A 23,091-nucleotide genomic window follows, 5' to 3' on the forward strand; every position below is an offset into this window, starting at 1 on the left:
CTTGATCTTGACTGGGTCCTCTAAGCACCGTAGAATATAGAAAGAATAGTTAATGGGTTCTGTGCTTTAAGATAGAATAGTAAAGTATATAGCTCGGGAAAAGGGCTGGAAGGAGACCTGATAAGAGCTGTCCAGGTGCTAGCACAGCACAAATAGAGGGCAAACATAAAAACAAAAACTGACCAGAACTGACTACACCCAGCTAAGTAACACTTGAAAGTGTCTACAAGTCCAGATGACTCAGCAGAAATGCTCACTGATTGGTTAAGCTGACCGCAAAAGTGACACTGTTCACTGGTTGGTTACATACTGATGGTAAAAGTGATACTATTCATTGATTGGTTACATACCGATAGCAAAAGTGATACTGTTCACTTGTTGGTTACATACTGATCAAGCTAATCAGTTTGGTGATCAGCCTGTGGGTACTTAAACCCAGAAAGTCAGTTGTGCTTTGGACTGCAGCCTGCTGGGATCCTTGGTAGCTGGACTGAGCCCTTCTATGAACCAGTAGCATCCAAGAGATGGCTAACATTTATCATCAGAGTCAACTTGGCCCAAGGGGCTTAGGCAAAGAAGTGCTTTTGGTAATGTATGAAAGTACACTTGCTTTAAGATAACGAAGAGTTTACAAAAGACCATCCGTCTATAAGCACAAGGTAGTAAGTAATAGAATTGTGTACTATAAGAGAAAGTTTGCAAGTGACCATCTGTCTGTAAACATGAAATGATCAATAGTAGAATTGTGTATTATAAGAAATGATTGCCTGCATAGGAAGATATTGGGCCTTTGTATTATTCTCTGGTTTTATGTTTGTATTAGTTACGTTTATGTGCTTATTTAATATTAATGACTAAATAAATGAGCCATATTGCTTCAGTTAAAGCCCTGTTCATATTCTTGTTCGATCGCCTCCGCCCCTTGGTTGAGGCAACTCCTCTACTCCCAGAGACCCGCTATCCTAAAGCTAAGGCCTTTCAGGCTGCTCTGAGTTCATGAGCACTACTGCTGAACAAACAGAATTTTAGAAATGTTTTCATTTACTATTTCTGGAGGTGGCCCTCTTGTTGAAAAGTGATATACTATGTCACAATGGCAGTGTGGAAATACAGCTGAAGCAAGTTAAAAAATATCTTATATGGTAGCCTTAAATATCCAAAACTCAGTCCAGACAAGTTTAATGGCGTGCTGCCCACCAAGCAAGCTGCTGACTGGTACTTACAACTCTTGGATGCAATGACTGACTAACTTGTCCATTCTGAGGGTGAAGACAGAAACTGAGCTTTCACTGGGAAGCATCTTTGAATGACAGAAGGAACAGACTATTTGTCCACACTTCAGCTTTGCAAAGTACTTTCCACAGCTGCACCTCAGCCAGCTGTGCCCCAGACTGCACATCATGGAGACATAGCTAATTCTGTAAGTACTTTCCCTGAAATGTCATGTGGAACATAGCTGTGACATGTACAAGGACTGCTAGAGCCCAGTTTTCATTTTCAGGGTAAGATTGGACATGCCCAACAGATCAATAGCTTGTACGTGAGAGAAAAAAATGACAAACTATATAGGTTGCTTCCTTCTGCCCTAGCATCAGGTTGGCTTTTCATATGTTTAGCTGCAGCAGTCACCACTCCATCTCCAGAGGCTCAGCATGTATCTTCTCTACAATTTAAGTTTTGGAACCACCATATTTTCTTGTTGCTCATTCAAATTTGAGATTCAGGTTGTACCATGACAAGTATTTTTTTTTTTTTTTTTTTAAAATCCCTATCATAAATGGGATGCAGTGAGTTTAAACAAGTTTCCAAATCTCTTTAATAATGGTTTAAAATCCAGAAAAATATTTGAAAATTAAGTATTTAAATAATATAATTGTTATGACTATTAAGCCTTTAATAAAACAAGGGGACAATTGGTTTACATTCTTTCTTAATTCCACAAGTCCTCTAATTTTTTAGCAAGATGGCCACCTTTATATTAGGCTCAAAAATATTGACTGGGTATCCTTTTATATTAGTATAGAACAGAACTTCACTAGTTTGAATAAATGAATGGAAGACTCATTGCAGATGAGTGACAGATTAGAGCCTGCTCCCATGATCTCAGTGAAAGTTTTGCTACTGGCTTGATTTATGGTAATATGTTGTATTGTAAATGTTTATGGTAATATTTTGTAGGATAATAGTAAATGTGATGCAGTATATTGTGAACTTAATGTTGATATATGGTTCCTCTTGACAGTTCTTGCTGTTAAATCTTTGCTGAGAAGTAAGGAGAACTTTTTTTGGTGTAAATTATGGGGCTGTGGATCAGTAAGATTGTGCTAAATTGTATTCTCTCTCTCTCTCCCTCCCCCCCTCCTCCCCCCGTCCCCTTTTGACTGTAATAAGAAACATAGCTTGTTTCGATCATGGAAATAAAAAACGAAGAGTCTAATTATTTTTCACTAATAAAGTTTTTTAGAATGGATCTTTTCAGATTATATTTACCAATATTTTATTTCTTTTATTTGACCCTACTTCTATTGTTTTAAAAAAATGCAATTATATTATTAAATTTAAAATCATTTCAAATATATATTACACAACTTATTCATACTATGAGAATGGAGGAGAATGCTATAGGGAACACTTCCCCCTTCCATCCTGCCCATACCCATAAATCCCCTGGGAAGCTTGATACTGTAGCGTTCTTGGAGGGTGCCAGGAATGAGGAGGAGAATACTATAGGCTTGCAGCCAATCAGGTTTCCTGGAAGTGGAGGGGATATTCAGAACCCAGAGTTAGGATTTGGCCTGAACACCTAGCGTATGTCTACATAACACATGAAGCCTGGGCTCAGATTCAGGTTAAAACCCATGCCCTCCTTCCGTCCACACAGAAATTAATCTTACGTGGGACAGAAACCTCTCTTGACTCAGGCCCACGTACCATCCTGTGGGGTGGGTCAGAATCGTAGAACTAGAAGGGACCTTGAGGGGTCTTTCGGTCCAGTCCCCTGCACTCAAGGCAGGACCAAGCATTATCTTTAGCTTATTTCATTATCCTGAACTGAAATAAGCACTTTTATACTGGTATAACTATATCCACATTATAGGGGTATAGTTTGTAGCACACTAGTATTTTATATACAAGTATTGTATTTATATAACTAGTTACAATGTTATAACTGAAGTGGCAAAACATAAGAATGGCCATACTGGATTAGACTAAGGGTACATCTAGCCCAATATCCTGTCTTCCGATAGTGCCCACTGACAGGTGCTTCAGAGGGAATGAATAGAACAGGTAATCAGCAAGTGATCCATCCTGTTAGCCATTCCCAGCCTCTGGGGAAACAGCAATCCCTGTCTACCCTGGCTAATAGCCATTGATGAACCTATCCTCTATGAACTTATCTAGTTCTTTTTCGAACCACATTATAGTCTTGGCCTTCACAACATTCTCTGGCAAGGAGTTCCACAGGTTGACTGTGCATTGTGTGAAGAAATACTTCCTTTTGTTCATTTTAAACCTGCTGCCTATTAATTTCATTTGATGACCCCTAGTTTTTGGGTTATTAGAGAGTAAATAACACTTCTCTTTTTACTTTCTCTATACCAGTCATGCTTTTATAGACTTCTATCATGTCTTCCCCTTAGTTGTCTCTTTTCAAAGCTGAAAAATCCCAGTCTTATTAAGTTAGTCTCATATGAAAGCTTTTCCATACTGCTAATAATTTGTGTTCCCTTTTATGTACCTTTTCCAATTCTAATATAACTTTTTTGAGATGGGGCAACCAGATATGCATGCAGTATTCAAGATGTGGGTGTACCATGGATTTATAAAGAGGCAATATGATATTTTCTCTTATCTATCAATTTCCTAATTATTCCCAGCATTCTGTTAGCTTTTTTGAGTGCTGCTGCTGCGCATTGAGTGGATGCAAGTCAAGTCCTTAGCTCTCTAAAAAAAGAAGTAATTTCAGCAATCTATAAATCCTGGTAAACCCCATGAGGGAAATTTATCCAGACTGAAGACCGTAAAGAAGCATCTGCAGACCTGACAGTAGGAGGGAAAAATCCTTGTAGCCTCCAGCTGTCCTTTATGGGGTGTAGAGAAACATCTTTGTGACATCAGCATTTCCATCTCCTACTCACCAGGGGAAACAGGAACTCTTGACTAGGAAAGGAAACTCCTGCTGCTTGGTATGGTACCAATGTTCACCTGTACATACTCATCATTTATGCTGTTTACTTCAAAGAAAGCACATCTTCCCATGCATTATTTTTGGTGAGAGAAAATGTAGAGGGAATTTCTAGCATTTTAGAAAGAAAGAAATAGTATGACTATGAGGCTAAATTCCATCTACTGATTCATGAAGTAGTGTTGGAGATGTGTAGGTCCCAGGATATTAGAGAGACAAAGTGGGGTGAAATAATATCTTTATTGGATCAACTTCTGTGAGAGGGACAAGCTTTTGAGCCAACACAGAGCTCTTCTTCAAGTACAAGATAGTCCTCTTTTTCAAAGTGCTACATAGTAACAATACGGGTCCCAAACTTGTTTTAGAAAAATCTATTTGAGCAATTTAAAAAAAAAAGACATCTCAGTTATCTGTTAAATAAAGATCCAATTTTAGGAGTTGCTCAGCTCTCTCAGCTCCTAATGAATTCAACAGTTAAAGATGCATCCTCCCATTCTTCCTCCCACTCTTAAATAATTTTGCCTACTATTGTCATCTCAGAAAAAATACATCTTATGCTTCATTAAAAACAAAGTTTTGAGCCACAGTATGTTGTGTCATGCATGCACTTAATCCAGAATGATCACGCATGAAAAAAATTAGCTTTCTTTACAGATAGTCATTCCTCTGCCAGGAGCCATGGTACCCCTCTCAGCCACTATAGAACCTTGCACTAGTGCCCACGTATGCCACCTCATCCAGCAGGTGTGTCTCTGCCAGGAGCCATGGTTTCCTCCTCTGCTCCATCTATCCTTCTACCATGTATCCCCCCGCTAAGAGAGACACAATCTCAGCTTCCCCTCTCTATCTTCTGCCAAAAGCCACGACCCCTTCACCCACTAGTATCTTTCTACCATAAATAGGATCATCAGAGAGCAAGTGTGAAAAATTGGGACGGGGGCGGGGGGTAAAAGGCACCCATGTAAGAAAACGCTCTGAATATGGGGACCGTCCCAATAAAATGGGGACATCTGGTCACCCTCACCATAAAAAACTACCTGCTGTGTTTCTCTGCCAGCAACTTCATGATTCCCACACCCCATGCTTAGCCTTTCCCAGGATCACCAAGACCCCCGTCCATCAGGGACAGTGAATTCCTCCACAGAGAGCAACACACACCTCCTAGCCACCGCCCCTGAGAGTCCCTGAGATCCCACACCCACCAGGTGTCAGCCTACTCACTGCAGCCCAGGGGGCCATAGCTACCCTGTAACCCTTCATCAAGGAGGAGTGGAGGGATACAGGGCTGGCCAGGCACCTTGAGACCATTAGCAAACACATTCAGGGTGGGTAGAGGGGGCCTGGAGAGGTATGTGACTGGGGGCAAGGGCACTGCTGGTTGATGGGGCTCTACGAGGGACTCCCATTGTGGTCGACGCTTATGGGGGAGGCGGGGGCTCCTGGCGCACGGCTACACAGTAGGTGTGTTAGGAGGCACTGAGGTTCAGTTCTAGAACCCTCTGGCGGAGGGATACGATCGGGAGGTGTGAAGCTGTTTGTTGCCCCTCGCTCGCTCACTGCCTCCCTCTCTCTCTCTCTATTGGCTAGTCGCCGCCGGCCGGCACAGGCGAGGCGCACTGCCCCAGCCCCGCCCCGCCCCGCCCCATCGATGTCTGAGGAGCCCTCTGGGCCAGTCGCCGCTTAGTTGTGGCCCGACCAGTTCCTCCCGCGCCTCAGCGTCGCCGGGGTGACGGGCCTGCAGGGTCCGCCCAGGAGTGAAGAGAGGCGGCGGAAGAGTTGAGAGTTTGGGGCAGCCGCTGCCCGCCCCCCCGCCATGGAGTCCACCGCCATGGAGTCCAGCAAGGGTGAGCGAGCCCGGAGGCGAAGAGCTGGGACAGCAGCCAGCGGAAGAGGGGAGGCTGGGCCTGGGGAAGGGAGCGAAGCAGTGGGAAGGCAGGGGGCGCTGGGGAGGGACTCACAGGCTGTGTGAGGGTGAAGTAGTGGGGAGGTGGAGGTGCTGGGTAGTGATGGGGGCGGGGCAGATGAGGGTGAAGTAGTGGGAAGTGGGGTGCTGGGTAGTGATGGGGGCGGGGCAGATGAGGGTGAAGTAGTGGGGAGGCGGGGTGTGGTGGGTAGCGATGGGGGCGGGGCAGATGAGGGTGAAGTAGTGGGGAGGCGGGGCGTGGAGGGTAGTGATGGGGGCGGGGCAGATGAGGGTGAAGTAGTGGGAAGCCGGGCGTGGTGGGTAGCGATGGGGGCGGGGCAGATGAGGGTGAAGTAGTGGGAAGTGGGGTGCTGGGTGGTGATGGGGGTGGGGCAGATGAGGGTGAAGTAGTGGGAAGTGGGGTGCTGGGTAGCGATGGGGGCGGGGCAGATGAGGGTGAAGTAGGAAGCGGGGCGTGGTGGGTAGTGATGGGGGCGGGGCAGATGAGGGTGAAGTAGTGGGAAGTGGGGTGCTGGGTGGTGATGGGGCGGGGCAGATGAGGGTGAAGTAGTGGGAAGTGGGGTGCTGGGTGGCGATGGGGGCGGGGCAGATGAGGGTGAAGTAGTGGGAAGCGGGGGTGCTGGGTAGCGATGGGGGCGGGGCAGATGAGGGTGAAGTAGTGGGGTGGCGGGGTGTGGTGGGTAGCGATGGGGGCGGGGCAGATGAGGGTGAAGTAGTGGGGTGGCGGGGCGTGGTGGGTAGCGATGGGGGCGGGGCAAATGAGGGTGAAGTAGTGGGGAGGCGGGGCGTGGTGGGTAGCGATGGGGGCGGGGCAAATGAGGGTGAAGTAGTGGGGAGGCGGGGCGTGGTGGGTAGCGATGGGGGCGGGGCAGATGAGGGTGAAGTAGTGGGGAGGCGGGGCGTGGTGGGTAGCGATGGGGGCGGGGCAGATGAGGGTGAAGTAGTGGGGAGGCGGGGCGTGGTGGGTAGCGATGGGGGCGGGGCAGATGAGGGTGAAGTAGTGGGGAGGCGGGGCGTGGTGGGTAGCGATGGGGGCGGGGCAGATGAGGGTGAAGTAGTGGGGAGGCGGGGCGTGGTGGGTAGCGATGGGGGCGGGGCAGATGAGGGTGAAGTAGTGGGGAGGCGGGGCGTGGTGGGTAGCGATGGGGGCGGGGCAGATGAGGGTGAAGTAGTGGGAAGCGGGGCGTGGTGGGTAGCGATGGGGGCGGGGCAGATGAGGGTGAAGTAGTGGGGAGGCGGGGCGTGGTGGGTAGCGATGGGGGCGGGGCAGATGAGGGTGAAGTAGTGGGAAGCGGGGCGTGGTGGGTAGCGATGGGGGCGGGGCAGATGAGGGTGAAGTAGTGGGGAGGCGGGGCGTGGTGGGTAGCGATGGGTGCGGGGCAGATGAGGGTGAAGTAGTGGGGAGGCGGGGCGGGGTGGGTAGCGATGGGGGCGGGGCAGATGAGGGTGAAGTAGTGGGGAGGCGGGGCGTGGTGGGTAGCGATGGGGGCGGGGCAGATGAGGGTGAAGTAGTGGGGTGGCGGGGCGTGGTGGGTAGCGATGGGGGCGGGGCAGATGAGGGTGAAGTAGTGGGAAGCGGGGTGTGGTGGGTAGCGATGGGGGTGGGGCTGGTGAGGGTGAAGTAGTTGGGACTGTAGGGGTGCTGGGGAATGACGGGATGTGGGGGGCTGATGAGGGTAATGTAGGGGGAGGTAGGCGGTGTTGGGGAGTGACACGGGAGGGCATGGGGGCTGGTGAGAGTGAAGTGGTGGGAAGGCAGGGTGTGCAGGGAAGTGGCCCTGGAGAGAGGAGGGGTGCTGGTGGTGGCTGAAGTAGTGGGAAAGCAGAAGGCACAGGGTATGTGACCCTAGGGAGAGCTGGGGTGCTGGCAGGTGGTGAAGCAGTGGGATGGCAGTGGTGCTGAGGAGTGATCCCTGAGAGAGAGGAGGGGTGCTGGTGTTGATTGCAATAGTGGGATGGCAGGGTGCACTGGGGATGTGATCCCTGAGAGGAGAGGTGCTGACATTGGTTGAGAAGTAGTGTAATCGTGGTGGGTTGGGGATGTGACCCTGGAGAGGGAAGGAGGTGCTGATGGGGGGGCTGAGATAGTAGGGTTGCACTGGGGATGTCAGGAGAGTGTGTGTTGTGTGTGTGAAAAAGATGTGAGAGAAGGGACACTGGCATTGAAACTCTTTGAAGTGACCTCAGACACTGGAGGTCCATTTTTCAGTGCCTAAATGAGACAGAGATTTAGAAGTGGGCTGTGGTGAAAGGTTGGTGTAAATCATCTAGTAACCCCCCAGTTTAGAGCCTTTTAGTGACATTTGATTCATGTATCCCAGGGGCTAAAAACCTCCTTGTTTTTTTTCTACATATAACAGGGACAGAAGTAATAATTCATACTTGTAAAAATACTTGATCATAGGAGAAGCTGTATCAAAGACTACTGGATTCTGAGCAGAGCCTCTCAAGTTTAAAAAAAGAACATTAAAATGATTTGTGGAGCTTTGTTGCTGTATAGTCTGAAAAAGGGCATTGTAATATTCTTCTCTGGAGTTTTAATCTTTTTTTTTGTTACATTTTTATGAAAATTATGGAGTTTTGGCCTGATATTTGGCCTGCAAACAGCATATAAATATTATGAGTGAAATCCTGTCCCTTTTGAGGCCAATGGGAGTTTTGCCCAGTGATGGCCTGGATTTCACTCCATGTATGTTGTAACTACATAAGCAGGTGTTGTAACACTGTATGTTGAGTTGAACTGGGAGGCACAAACAGCATATGTAAGTTGCATTATAGCAATATACAAAACATAATTTTAAGCAGTTTGCTAGTTTCTGCAAACTTACAGGCAGGCTCACAGTTTGACTCCTACTAACTTTGCTTTCTAATGTTAGGGTTTGACTGCTACTTTAGCTCAGGCCTCATATCTGGCCTGTTATGCTAGGCCTCATGTTTCAGGTTCTCACTTTCTAATACAAATATAACTGAATTTGTATGTAGTCATTCATACATACTGTTTCCTAAATATTTTACAGTGTTAATCCAACTATAGAGATTACACAAGAGCAGGAGGAGAGAGAATTTGAGGTACTTTGTAGGCAAGGGAGAAAAGATATATTTTAGTTGAGATTTGAAATTAGGTGGAGAGTCAATTAGACAGTGCTAGGACAGTCTGTTCCAGATGGAAGAAGCTGCAGATGAGAAGGTTGGGTGTGGGCTAGAATGTCTGATGGGATAATAAGAAGGCTAGTGATAGAGGAGTGGAGAAACTCCAGATCTTTGAGCTCAGCTGAATCAAATCCAAGCATAAAAAGGGTTGGGATTTTGAAAAGGATCCTGAAATAAATTGGGAGCCAATTTAAAAATTGTGAAGAAAATGTGGGGTGATGTGATCATGGATCTGCCTTCTCACTTGTAGGTAGAAGCATTTCTCACATGCTGGAATTTGGATTGCTAGGAATTGGGGATGGGGCAAAGGGTGGCAAGACAATATGGAAGGGACTAGCATCCATCAAAGAGAGAGGAGTGTAACGTAGGTGAGGCTTTCAGTGGAGGTGGCTGTGGCACTTGCCTTCATAGATAGTGGTACAGAGAGGTGAAATTGGGTTTGCAGACCCAGGAGATATGGGAGGAAATAGAAAGTGGAATTCTTACCCCACTGAAGTCAATAAGCATTTAGCCATTAATTTCAATGGAGCCAGGATTTCATCCATAGAGCTTGAAAGGCAAAGTTGATTGACACTGCACTTACAGACAGTAGAAACAGGTGGTAGAGGTGATGAAGTTATTCTGACTTCTCATTGATTTTTCAAATTAGAGTTATCTAGTCCAAATAAAAAAAATATTCTCTCTAAAGCTGCATAAGAGGTTACTGCAGACAGGTTTGCTACTTCAACAAACACTGTATCTAAGTAGCTGACCAACAGTTCTACTAAATCACTGCTTTAGTTTTCTTTTTGGCTTTGGCAGCAAACATACAACTTTTGGAAAGATTATTGTTGATGTGATAGGTGAATAAGATTAAGTGTCAGAGTTGTAACAATTTCTGCAGTTCAGTGTCTCCCATAATTCTGATACATATGGGCTATTCCACTCCTGTCTGCCGTTTCCAGATGCAGTTCAAGCTGTAGCACAGCATGTTCTAGCCATACCTTCTCTTCCAGCCTGTTGCCAGATCTTCTGCCTGTGCAGCAACAGTCAAGTGGTGTTTCACTTTGCTTTTGACTTTTCTTTTTCATCCTACTATTTCAGCCATCTTGTGTATGTGTGTGAAGTAGTGAGCAGTCTTTCTTTCTTCTCCCTATCTTTAATCGGTTATCAGGCAGTGGGGTATTGAGCAGCTACCTGGAGCCAGCACTGCAGCACTTACCTGCCAAACTCTTCTGTTGCCCCCACCCCAGGAAGAGCTGTCGCAGAAACACCAGCATAAATCCAAGAGGTGCTCTATCTGTAAGCAGCTTTTACAGACTTGTCAGGGTGAATTGTGCCCTGCCTATTCTCAGCCAACCAGTCCTTGCACTGATGGTACCCATAGTGGACTGTGCCCAAACACCTTTTGTTGGCCCCCAAGGTCTTTACTAATTTGCTGGTAACAACCAGACTCAGATATGTATCTCTTCCTATTCAGCATCTTGATCAGTGCTCTGACCCAGGCAGATTGGATGGGCTTCAAACACAGATTTATGATAAACACCAAGAAGAGCTCCTTGTCTCCCTCAATAAAGAGAGTTCACCTGGTAGTGGAAATAGATGCATGTGTTGCATTGGTCTATCCATCACTGGACATATTCCTCAAGATCCAGAACCTAATATCCATGTTGGTAAAGTGTGTGAGGCTGACCATAATTCAACATTTATGGCTACTCAGCCTCCTGTTTTTGTGTATAGGAATCACCTCATGGGTGAGGTCCCATATTAGGTTCCTTCAGGCCTTTCTCTTGAAAGTATGAAACCATTCACCAGAACACATGCAAGATCAGGTACTGGTTCTGAACTCTTTAAAATGGTGGACAATCCCATAAAATGTCTGCAAGGGTCTTCCCATATGCCTTTCAGACCCACAGGTATTTGCAATTGATGCCATCTTAATGGGATGGGGAGCACATCTGGGGCACAGGAATGGGCAAGGTACCTGGAAATCCAAGGAAAGAAACCAGAGCATCTACCTACTGGAGGTCAGAGCTGTCAAGCTATCTGTACAGAAGCTTCAGAACTACCTGGAGGGAGAATGTGTTCTGGTCTAGTTGGATAACTCGGCTGCTGTGGTGTACATCAACAACAAAGGGGTAATAAGCATAATTTTACATGCAGACATGGTAGAGATAATGTAATCAGAAGAGTAGACTCTCCTTCTCGTAAGAGAAGTACACAGAAAAGGAGAGCTCTACGAGAAGACTGCCTCAGCAGACACAGTGAAAAAAGCAGAATGGTGCCTTCAGCAGAAGCAGAAAGCCTTCAGCTTGATTTCACAGAAGTTTGGCCTTCCAGCAGTTGACATGTTTCCAATTGAAAGAACAAAAAGTGGCTGAAGTCCTTTACCAGTAAAACAGAGCCCAAATCTCAGAACAGTTGCTCTGGCACTTAGATTGCCACAATGGCCATATGCATTCTGACTCTTTCTGCAGAAAGGTGATGCAGAAAAATCAGGTGAGATGAAACAAAGGTAACACTATTGCAGCTACTAGTGAGACCAGATATCCTTTACCAAGGGCCATTCTTCCATCTGGACCCAGACCGTCTACAACTGGACAGCCTGGCTATTGACACAGAAATGTTAACTGTACTCAGACTTTCCCTCAAAGTGACTGGAACTCTCCTGTCTTCCAGGTGAGCTTCAACACTAAAGACTTACTTCTCCTTCTGGAGAACTGGGTTTAGCTTGCGGTGTCAAGAACACAACAAAAATCCCAAGAAACTTGGTATTCCAGTTATTCTAGACTTTCCTCATAAAAGCATAGGCAAGGAACTTCAGTCTTGTACTGTATTAATTATAATAGCATCCTATTTTCAGGATCCTCTGATTCCTTCATAGAGGACCCTCAGGTACCCAGATTCCTCAGAGAAGTCAGACTGCCTAAACTTGTGGCACTTATATGGGACCTATCACTGGTGTTAAAAACTCTAACCAAACACCCTTTTGAGCCACTGACACTCCATTCTACCAATATATCTAAACCTGTTTTCTTGTCTCCATCCATCTGCTAGATGAGTTTCTGAACTGGCAGCTATATACATGCAGAACCCCATTGTGTGTTCCATGATGACCAGGTGGTGCTAAGAATCCCAGAAAGGTGAAATCATATTTCCATGCCTGACAGGAGATTGCCTTATGTTCATTCTGTCCAGAGCTTCAGCACCCGACAGAAAAGCTGTGGCACACTTTAGAAATTTGAAGGGTGCTAACGATCTCTATCAAGCACACCAAATTGACAAGAAGATCAGGCTCCTTGTTTGTCTCTTTTCATTTGAAGTGCCAAGAGCTCAGGATGTCCAAGTTATCACTAGTTAGATGGATCAAACTGCATCATTGAGGCATGAAAGGTGTCATGTGCTCCTGTTTAATGTAGTATAAAAGCCCTTCTACATTTATTTATGGTGACTTTATGGGTGGAAAAAGCTTGTGCTACCGCCACAGAGATCTGCAGGCTAGCAACGTGGTTATCAGTTAACACCTTGATTAGACACTATAGAGTTGACTTTCAGTCCTCTGCAGAGGCCTCCTTTGGCAGGAAGTTGCTGCTAATGGTGGCCAGTAATAGCATTACCAGTATGTGTCTTCCCTATCTTATTTTGTTTTTCTTCTTTCTTGCTAGTTCTGTTCACTGTCTGCTACTTTCCATGCTGTGCTGCAGAATAGTAAATTTCTTACCTGATGATAATTTGCTTTCTGCTAGCAGTGTCTCACAATTCTACCCTACCTGGATGGCTTCCTAGCCAAGGGACAGTATTCCATTTTAATGGTTAGGCTATGGCCTACAAGCATACTGTACATAGTTTATTGGTTGGTATTGAAGGAAGGTATTATTACTAGTCATATTCTGTGAATTTTTGCGCTTTGAAATGAAACATCTGACAGCAGGCTGGTGTGAGACTAGCCTTGGCTGTGCTACAGCTTTGAATTGCCTTTGGAAACTGCAGACAGGAGGTGAATAGCCTATAAGTAGCAGAATTGTGGGAGACACTGTTAGCAGAAAGGAAATTTCTTAGGTAGGAAACTTACCAATCTGTATAGAATTTCCTGTTTTAATGACCAAGTTTTAGCTGGGGTATTCCAACCTCCACATCTAGTGTTAATTGAAGACATTATTTTTCATGTCTCATCTAACAAAACCAAAGCCCAGTGTTGCTAGTGCAGAACAGGTGCCACATTCCACCCCATAGGTAGAGCCCTGCAAATCTGCAGATATCAGCAGACCATTTCTTGCAGATTGCGGTCAGATGGTCATAGAGGTCAGGACCTCTGTGATTTCTGGGACAGGGCTGGAGCAGCTGCCAGCCAGCGGTGCAGTGAACAGCTGATCAGCTGTTAGGCAGGAAGGCTAGGCTGATCAGGTTTTAGACACCCAGCAGGGCTCAACAGCTGATCAGCTGTTTGGGTGGGCAGGGGCTCAACTGCTGGCTCCAAAACAGCTGATGTGCAGATGCCTGTAAATCTAAAAGAGGGAGGGAGGGTTGTGGGTCGGGTGAAAGTTTATTCCTGCGGATGCAGATCTGATGCGGGATCCACATATTTGTATCCATGCAGGGCTCCATCCTGTATCCAACGCAGACCCATAGGTGTCTGTATTTTTCCGAATATGGGTTGAGTAATCTCTATAAAGTATATAAATGGCTAATAAAGTTTTGGATTTTCCGGAATGAAAGATATATACATGTAAAGCTTATTTGATTCACCTCTTGGTTTTAAGTATCAAGAAATTAAAAATAAATTATTTTCAACTAATACAAAAATGTTCAGGCTTTAACGGTTTTGTGTACAGTTACTAGAGACATTCTCTGTATGTGTTTGTGCATGTGCGCGTGCCACAGGGAATGAACCCTGTGCTGTGTAGCGCCCACTGATGTTACATGCAGAAGTCTGACAACCCCATGGATAAAACTGCAATATCAAGCCTATATTATTTTCAGAAATAGAAAAAGGTGGATTCATTTTATTTGACGTCTGTTTTTGAGCCTTTAGGTTTCATGTTTTCAAGCTTCAGTGGTAACCAAGAGGGCTAGAAGATTACTTGAAAAACAAAAAAGATAAATCTGAGATTTTCATGTAATCATATGACTTCAGGAGGAGGGGCTTTAAGAAAAATACCAAAAAATTGTGGGACTCGCAATAAAAACATGAGATGGCAAGACTGTAATACAGTTCCTGATCCTGCAAATACTTAACTACTTGCTAACTGTACATACTGAGGGTAGTCTCATTAACTATTAAATATTACTTACAGTATGTAAAGTTAAACAAATACATAAGTATTTGCAGGATTGAGGTTTTAGGCATATGAATAGTAAATGGAAGTGACTACTCATAATGTTACTTACGTGCCTTAACTTTTGCAGAATCAGGTTTATAGAGGAAAGTTACAGGTTTTAGTGTTTATAGGATTGGGATCCAGTTGAGTAGAGTTTACATGATAAGGCTTATCGTCACTAACAACACACATGCACATTTGTAACATTGCTCCTGTGTAATCCCATTGAGTTCAATTAGTGATATTTCATTATTTATACTTTATTCGTTTGCACTTTTTGCAATTCTTTTGGCTTGGACAGTGAAAATCAATTAAGTCAGCTTCAGGCTTCCAAAGTTGAAATGTTTAGGTATAAAACCATGCAAAGAGAGTGCTTATTTGTTTTACCACTGCTGTTTTAATTGTAAATATTAATAATAATTAGGGAAATATCTGTTGGTGTTAGCTTTGTAAAAGCTTGTTCTTACAAAATTTTGGGACAAATTTAAATTGACAATGTCCTTTTAAAAGATGCTGTCAACCTGAAATCTTGTCTGGTTTTTTTTTTAAAGTTATTTCTGGTGTTACACCAGCTCCTAAATTCCCTTTTTAATTTCTATGCCTTAACCATCACACCATCAAACAGAAGTGTTTTTTTATTTCTCTTTAAAAACATTGATGTCCTTTTAAAACAAATCATCTGACTGCTGACAAGATATATTTTTGGCTCCTGTACCAGCCAATGAAAATGAAAAAAATCTTTAATAAAATAATATAGAAAAGAAGAAAAAGATTAAAATTCTTTAAAGCAAGTTTCTTAATATTGATTCGAACAACTGGTAAATTAAACTACTCTGCAATCACATATTTGAAAAAACTGTCAAATGATTTAATTGCTTTTTAAATGTTTTTCTTTTTATTGTTTGTAATACTGTGGCAAGCATGCAAGTAAAATATTTTCCCTCACCAGTTAGTCCTTTTTGTTTGGCACTTTTTCCCTTGTGTTTTGACTGCAGCTGAAATTGACATGGTTGGTTTCCTTTAATCACAGAGTTGCTGTAACTGAAGGTTGTCAAAGGATCAATGGCTCATGCTTTGAAAATAAGTCTTAGATTTACTTTGGCAGCAGGATTCTGTTATCATGTGACAATGTTCTAGTACAGTGACCTTCAACTACATTTGGATAGTGTTGTGTTTCTTTACAATGCTATTATTTTAATGGTGTGATAGCCTGCTGGGACCCAGAAAATCCCACCACATTACTACAGCCACTATTTTGGATTAATTTTTAAACATTTGGAGTGAAATCATGGCCCCATTGAAGTCCATGGCAGTTTTGCCATTGACTTCAGTGTGGCTGGGAGTTCACCCTTGTGGCCTTATCCTGCAGTCCTTATTCAAGCCAAACTCCTAGTGAAGTTGATTTGATTGGCCTGCAGTGCGTGGGTTGTTGTTTATTATTTGTATGATTATAGTGAATAGCAGCCCCAGTCATGGACCAACACCCCATTGTGTTAAGCACTGTACAAACACAGAACAAAACGACAGTTCCTGCCCCATGGAACTTTCAGTCCAAGTATAAAACAAGGCATAATTATGGATGTAGGCAGATGGGAGAGTAAAAGGAAATAATGAGTAGGGCTAAGATTTTTGTCATCGTTATTTTTAGTAAAAGTTACGGACAGGCCACGGGCAGTAAACAAAAATTCATGGGGGCCTGTGACCTATCTGTGACTTACTAAAAAATCACCAGGGGAGAGAGAGGAATGACAGCTAGAGCTCCATTGTGAGGGACTGACAGTGTGAGCCCTGACACTTCTGGGGGCACAGCCTCAGCCTGGCTGAAGCTGCGAGGCGAATGGATGGGATGCACAGCCCCGGCTCCAACTGCAGGAAAATAGGTATAGCTCTTCAAAGACGATAGGGTATAAAATGACAGGTATGCTAATCTTGAGCTGCCTGATAGACAACATTTGGTACAGTTGCATCAAATAGAGCTAAAGAGTATTGTTATCAAGTATTTTTGTTGCATTTAGCCTGAATTTGTGCCAAACATTACATTGCTGAGAGGACATGGATAGGTGGATTGAAGTGAGAGGAGGTAAATTGTCTTTCAGAATGTCAAACATTTTCTAGGCTCTGTTCCAGATTTTTAGAGTTTTAATGCATAGCTGAATAGAGGCCAGTGAAAATGTAAGAAGCCAGTTTTAGTCAAGAGATGATGACTTCTTTATGATTCTGTACTAGTTGATGAAGGAGCCTAGCTAACTTTTTTTCATAACATTTGCTGATAAGTTAGAGAAATAATACGTGTGAATATGGGGAAGAATTGCCTGCTTCCCACACCCACTACTTTTACCGGCTTGTAATATATCTAATTACAAAGTGGGTTTCTTTTTATTCTATATTAATTTTAAAACAAAAGTTTGATTAAAACTGGCATTCCAGAGCCACATGATGGCCCCCCATATCATTATTTTAAATTGACAATGTGTGGAATTAACATTTAGTAATTGTGAAAATATAAGAGAAGTAGTTTAATTGATACCATTTAAAAAGGTTTGTATAAAAACAGTGCACAAGGGTATAATGTAGTACTCCCTTGATTTGTATGTATAATTCTTGTTGAACTTAATATGAGTTATGTTTACTCATTGAATAAAGAAAAGAATCCTACTCTTGATTCCTTTACTATGGTGCAGTGCGAATGACTGTCAGAAAGTATCTGTTTTCTGATTATTGTTTTGTAACCACAAGAATATCTCAAAACATTGAAAATATAAGTGAAAATTGATTTTAATTTCAGGCTAGCTTCATAAAGGTATATAACTAAAATGTTGAGCCAATACTTTGTATGAAATGAATTTATTTACAACCTGTCTCTTACAAGACCAACTTCTTGACAGACAATAAATGATTCATTGTCTCTGCTAACCCAAAACTCTTAAGTCACCTTCCACTGTTTGTACAGAGCTGAAATAAAAAATTAGTGCAAACACTGCAGAAGTTATTTGCCAACAAAGGAAAAGATAAGCAAAGACAAGCTTTAAGGCTCAAAAGTGCTTTTGCTCAGTAAGATGAACTATGTAAACCTTTTTCTTGGAGAATGTATAAATAGAAATATAAAGTGAAAAGCAATAGGTCACTGGATAATTTTATCCCCCTAATTTTGTGTTCTATCTGAGTATTTTAACCAACTGCCTTACGACACTGAAATCATAAATGTTTTTGGAAAAAAAAGCTGTTTTTTTCCCCTGTGTATTTCTACTGTACTTCTGTTATGTGGATGATATAGCCTGTGTAGCCCATATATTATATTAATGGATATTTAAATAGCACTGACAAAAGTGAACATAAAAGCCTGTGAGTTAGCATTTTTAGAGTGGGGCTTTTAAAAACTACACATAATAAATTGTTGTTCTTTGTTTTTTGTTTGGTATTTTTGGTGGTGGTTGTTTTTTTTTTTTAAGTTTCTAACTTACAAAAACATAAACAATGACACACTGTCCTGAGTCTTAAAGAAACCACAGTTGGTGATGCCAAATAGGGATGGTGACAACCTTCCTGACATGTTGGTTGTACATTGAGTATATACTGAAGTTCTGGTACATTGATTTCTTAATATATTACCTCAGGTCTCTGAGTGTTTGCTTATCCATCCTTTATAGTTCTTATGTCACACTCGTTTTTGGAGCTAATTTTTTTGTTTTGGTCTTGAATTTTCACACTGTACCAATTAATTGGTGACACCAGGAGAAAATGAAAGCAGGTTATTGCACACTTGACCATAGTTGTATAGTTACAGCTGTTGTGGAAAGAGTTTGTAAAAATGTCAAGCGTAGTGCTATAATGGATTTTATTAGAAGAACAGAAAGGAATGTGATGGTCATATAATTAAAGTAATCTTTGCACAATAATTATGTATTTCCTTATAAAGAGGTGAGTTAAAATATGATCTTACTAGCAAGATAAAGGGATACAAAATTTCAAAGAGTGTTCTCTACAACTGAGTGTGTGCGCTTGGATAAACACTATACACTTCAAAATAGATTTGAAAAATGCAAAATCTTAATCAAAGGAGGAATAACAAAACTGATCAATGAACACCTAAAATGCGGTTTCACGTACATGAAGATCTTTTTACATTCTATGTTACAGAATAACATTTTGAAATACACTTTTTTTAGGAAAACATACTATCCCAAAACCACCTCCTCCAGTTGTAGGTGAGGTGACCCACCACAGTATTCAACTCTCTTGGGATTTGGAAAACAAGGCACCAAGAAAAGGACCTCAAGAGCAATGGCTAAAGATGTCAATTGAAGAAGAGGACCCCAAATTACATACCTATGGTACCATTTATACGTAGGTGCAATGTTAATTAAGTTTAATCTTTATTAGTTAAGGCTTCCAAAGCATTTTGTAGATGAAAAATGATGAAGAAATGCTAATTATTTATTTTGGCAGTAATGTTTTTGTTTGAAAAATACTAATTATTTTTCATTCAGTTTTTAAAATCTAATTTCTTTTGAAATAATTATATTACTTAATATAAGCACAATTTTTGAAGTAATACCACTTATGACCTGTAATTGTTGTAAAAAGGCGTATGTTGTTAACCTGGTTTGATTGTGAGGGGTGCATACCTGAGGCAACCGAGTAACCCTTCTGTGGCTGTTAACCTTCATTCACTTCCCTTGGTCACAGCCAGTGACTGTCCTATTAACTGCTATATATGGCTGTCAGTGTGTTGGGTGATGTTGGGAGACAATGAGCGGAATCCTGGACCCCGATGAAGTCAATGGCAAATCTTCCATTGACTTCACTGGGGCCAGAATTTCATGCAGTGTGTGTGTGAGGGGTGGGTTTTGCTTGGCTCACTGAAAACTGAGAACTAAACCTACTGTGTAACCTGCTGGCTGACAGCTCCAAAATGGGACAGTCATCCAGGAGAAGAAGTTCCTATGAGAATATATTTAATAATACAGTGGAATCTAGAGTTAGGAACACCAGAGTTACGAACTGACCAATCAACCACACAACTCATTTGGAACTAGCACTATATAATCAGGCAACCACAGAGGAAGGGGGAGAGAAAAAAAAGCAAATACAGTACAGTACTGTGTTAAACATAAACTACCAAAAAAAAAAAAAAGGGGGGGGGAAGCAGCCTTTCTTCTTCATAGTAGTGTTTCAAAGCTGTATTAAGTTAATGTTCAGCTGTAAACTTTTGAAAGAACCACCATAACATTTTGTTCAGATTTACAAACTTTTCAGAGTTATGAACAACCTCCATTCCAAAGGTATTTGTAAATCTGAGGTTCTACTGTACTAGGGATGACCTCTTTTTTCTTTCCAGGGATTATGCTCTTTACAGGCAAAATGTGAGGGGGAAGCACTAGCTGCCCCTCCAAATTGACTTCATACCCTACTCCCACAAAATGGGCAGTGAGTCCCTTTATTTCCCCTTCACATTGCTAACTAATCATTGTTCAAGTTAGGCATAAAGTGCAGAATTTGCCTTTGTAGGAGTAAGGGGCTAAGATGATGCTAAGAGTGATGAGGGATATTAGAGTTAGAGGGCAGAGGGTGCAGGATCTGCTCCGTCCCTTTAGTTTTGGTATCTGCTGATACACAGAGATATCTGTAAGATGAGCAGCTTGTTTGTAAAGCAGTCTGTGGATTGACAGAGAGTAAGCATGCTGTGCTTCACAATACAACTTGCCTTCCCCTAGAGCAGTGTTTCTGAATTGGTGTTCCGCGGAACCCTGTTGGGGTTCCGAGAGCAGCTGTTCTCCGCGCCGCCGAGAGCAGCTGTTCTCTGTGCCGCCGAAAAAGGGAAGATGTCTCGGATTTTCCGGAGGAGGGTATCCAGTGTAAGTGTAATTTAAGTGAGAAATGCTGACCTTTGCTTATTTCGACATTTGAAGACTGCTAAGAGTTTGGGGGGTTCCGCAATTATTTATGGAGTTCAAAAGGGTTCCGTGGCCAAATTTAATTGAGAAACACTGCCCTAGAGTCCCAGAAGATGAAACTTCTTAAGACTAGTCACTTCTTAACTTGAACCTCCTGCATTGCATGGTTGCAGTGTTGTATGGCATGCTGCACTGACACTGACTCCAAATTCTTTTGTTACACTGTGTAGGGTTCGCAGTCTTTAGAAAATTTTAGTGTAAGCTTTGTCACTAGGTGGCAGAATTAGACTGTATTAATACTGACCTTTTATGCTTTGGCAAAGCAGTTTCCTTCACATTACATATATTTTAAAGTTAAAATGTTTTAAAAACATTGGGTTTTGGAAAAAATAATTTCTAGCTAATATAGCATTTTTAGAAGAAGAAATTTTGCATCCTGAATGCAGGAAGTATCGGATGGCAGGCTCTATAAAATTCTTAAATATTTGATTAACCTTTTCACTTTGTGTTTGTTATGTAAAAGCAACTTATTAGAAACCTGTTTTTTTTTTTCTCTTGGGGGCATTACTTCTGCAAAATGTATTTAAGCTATAAGTGAAAACAAACCTGCATATAATCAGTGCATGTTTTTTGAAGATGCACTCAAATCAGTGGCTAATTTTCAGATATAGTTGCAGCAACTGCATACCCAGATTAGGTATTTGTACAGGCAAATGGCTGTTTATGCTTCTAATGGGCAGTTTCCATCTGAAAATATCCAATTTACATGTTCACTTAGCCTATTTTATACACTCAGTTAAGGTTTTATCAACATGGGAAAGTTTTACCAGTTATGTTGATATAGTTATGCAGGCACAGATATTGACTATGTGGATGCTCTTTTTCCAGGATAAGAGTGGGTTTTTTCAGTTTAGCTTAAGCCATTTCACAGGTGACATAAAATAAACTTAAAAAAGCCATTTGTATCTTGGAATAAGAGTGTCCACACTGTATTTATATCAGTATTACTACATTGGTTTAAATTCACAATTTAGCTTATCCTGCAAAAACTTTCCCATGTAGACACAGCCATGAAGTCTAGATCCTGTAGATAGATCAGCATGTGAGTAGTGGTACAAAATTGTATGTACACGTTTGCTTGAGCAGTTATGGATATCCATTTTTGAAAAACAAAATCTTAAGACATTATGCTCATATGTTGTTTGCCAAAATGTTTCAAAAATACCATCTGAATTATTATATAAGATTTTTTTTAGGGGATATGCTAGACAACATGTTGTGGAAGGTCTTGAGCCGAGAACAACCTACAGATTTCGACTGAAGGTCACTAGTCCTACAGGGGAGTGTGCTTATAGTCCAGCTGTCTCTGTATCCACTACTAGTAAGTACAGATTTTAATTTATTATAAAGTGACAAAAATTCCTTACAGTTTTAAAAAATGATATAAAATAGCTGTTGAATTGAAAACTATAGTTAGGAACTCACAAAAACTGAAATGTATATTTTCTAAATATAAATATATTGCATATTTTTATTACTTGTTCTATGACTATTAGGGGTTATGAGTCCCCTACGGACTGTTTAATTGTTCTGTATTCTCTATATTTTGTAAAATAAAGCTACTATTTTAGTGTGCTATTTCAATTTCCTCTTCATGTTATTCACTCCCCTAGTGGTAGAGTTGAAAATAGGCCAGATGTGTTTTTAGTTCCATGAAATGCTACCATGATTTATTTTTTTACTCACTTCATTTACATTCAGAACAATTCTCAAGCTGAAATAAAGGTCTATCCCTTAAAGAGGAAGAACAGAAAACACATTTGAGTCTGTCAGCCACAGGGTTAAAAAAAGGTTAGAGCATGTCTCTGTGCCGGAGAGAGTGGGTCATGGGACTTTGGTTTGGATTATCTCATTTTGGGATTAATTAGGGAGTAGCACAAGGGAAAGAATCAGTGGGAGGAGGGTTTTGTATGGGTGAATTGTCTCAGGGATGGAAGGATATAAGTGGTTTGGTGATTCTATTTAGGAGGAGGTGGCATCAATGGGAGTGTGGTGAGATTAAAGTTCTATGTGGAGGGGGTATGGTCACAGGTGAGCAGAGGAGGGGATGGCCTTAGGAGCAGAGATGGTATGAATTTGCAGTTTGAAAAAGAGAAGATTTAGACTTTAGAAAGAAGGGATGCAATGGGAAAAGGCACAGCAAATATTCATGGCATAATCTCACTCATTTCCTGTGTTTAGAAAGGAAACATGTCAGTGAGTGTGATATCAGAAATACTTTCATCAGTGAAAAGTGTTATCCAAATTTATGAGTGACAGAGACAGGGCCATAAGTGGTGGAATATATATCTCTTGTGAACAGAAGTATTCCTAATAACACATTTTTCACATGTTTTCTAGAATATTCTATTTCATATAATTTACTTAGAATTCTTTTTTATTGAGAATGTTAGTTTTCTTTATTTTGTGTGTGTCCAGGAATCATATCTGTGTATCGAGTGATCGGAACAAGTTCTGTTTCTGCTGTCATTCTAAAAATTACAGCTGAAGAGGCATAATTTACTGCTCAGCAGGAGAGACATCACAGATAAAATTCTTGAACATAGAAAAGCAAAGGAAAATTTAGTATTACCAGCCCCA

At 42.0% G+C, this 23,091-nt stretch overlaps 2 protein-coding genes across 5 annotated transcripts in view; one reads left to right on the plus strand and one right to left on the minus strand.

The window, feature by feature from the left end:
• Nucleotides 1-5,268, minus strand: part of DHX32 (DEAH-box helicase 32 (putative)) — a 46,944-nt gene extending 41,676 nt beyond the window's left edge. The window contains 1 exon segment of the mRNA XM_067533430.1: nt 5,224-5,268. Coding sequence (XP_067389531.1) covers nt 5,224-5,268 — 45 coding nt within the window.
• A 603-nt stretch (nt 5,269-5,871) lies between these two features.
• FANK1 (fibronectin type III and ankyrin repeat domains 1) overlaps nt 5,872-23,091 on the plus strand; it is a 54,697-nt gene continuing 37,477 nt past the window's right edge. For all 4 annotated transcript variants that reach the window (XM_067533370.1, XM_067533369.1, XM_067533371.1 and 1 more), the window contains exons 1-3: nt 5,872-6,030; nt 18,724-18,901; nt 21,708-21,832. In XM_067533370.1, coding sequence (XP_067389471.1) covers nt 6,000-6,030; nt 18,724-18,901; nt 21,708-21,832 — 334 coding nt within the window. In that variant the 5' untranslated portion in view covers nt 5,872-5,999. The remainder of the gene's footprint in view (nt 6,031-18,723; nt 18,902-21,707; nt 21,833-23,091) is intronic.

Source organism: Emydura macquarii, unplaced genomic scaffold, assembly GCF_026122565.2.
Source record: "Emydura macquarii macquarii isolate MOO-44397 ecotype Brisbane River unplaced genomic scaffold, CSIRO-AGI_Emac_v2 contig_3343, whole genome shotgun sequence".
NCBI classification, from domain to species: Eukaryota; Metazoa; Chordata; order Testudines; family Chelidae; genus Emydura; species Emydura macquarii.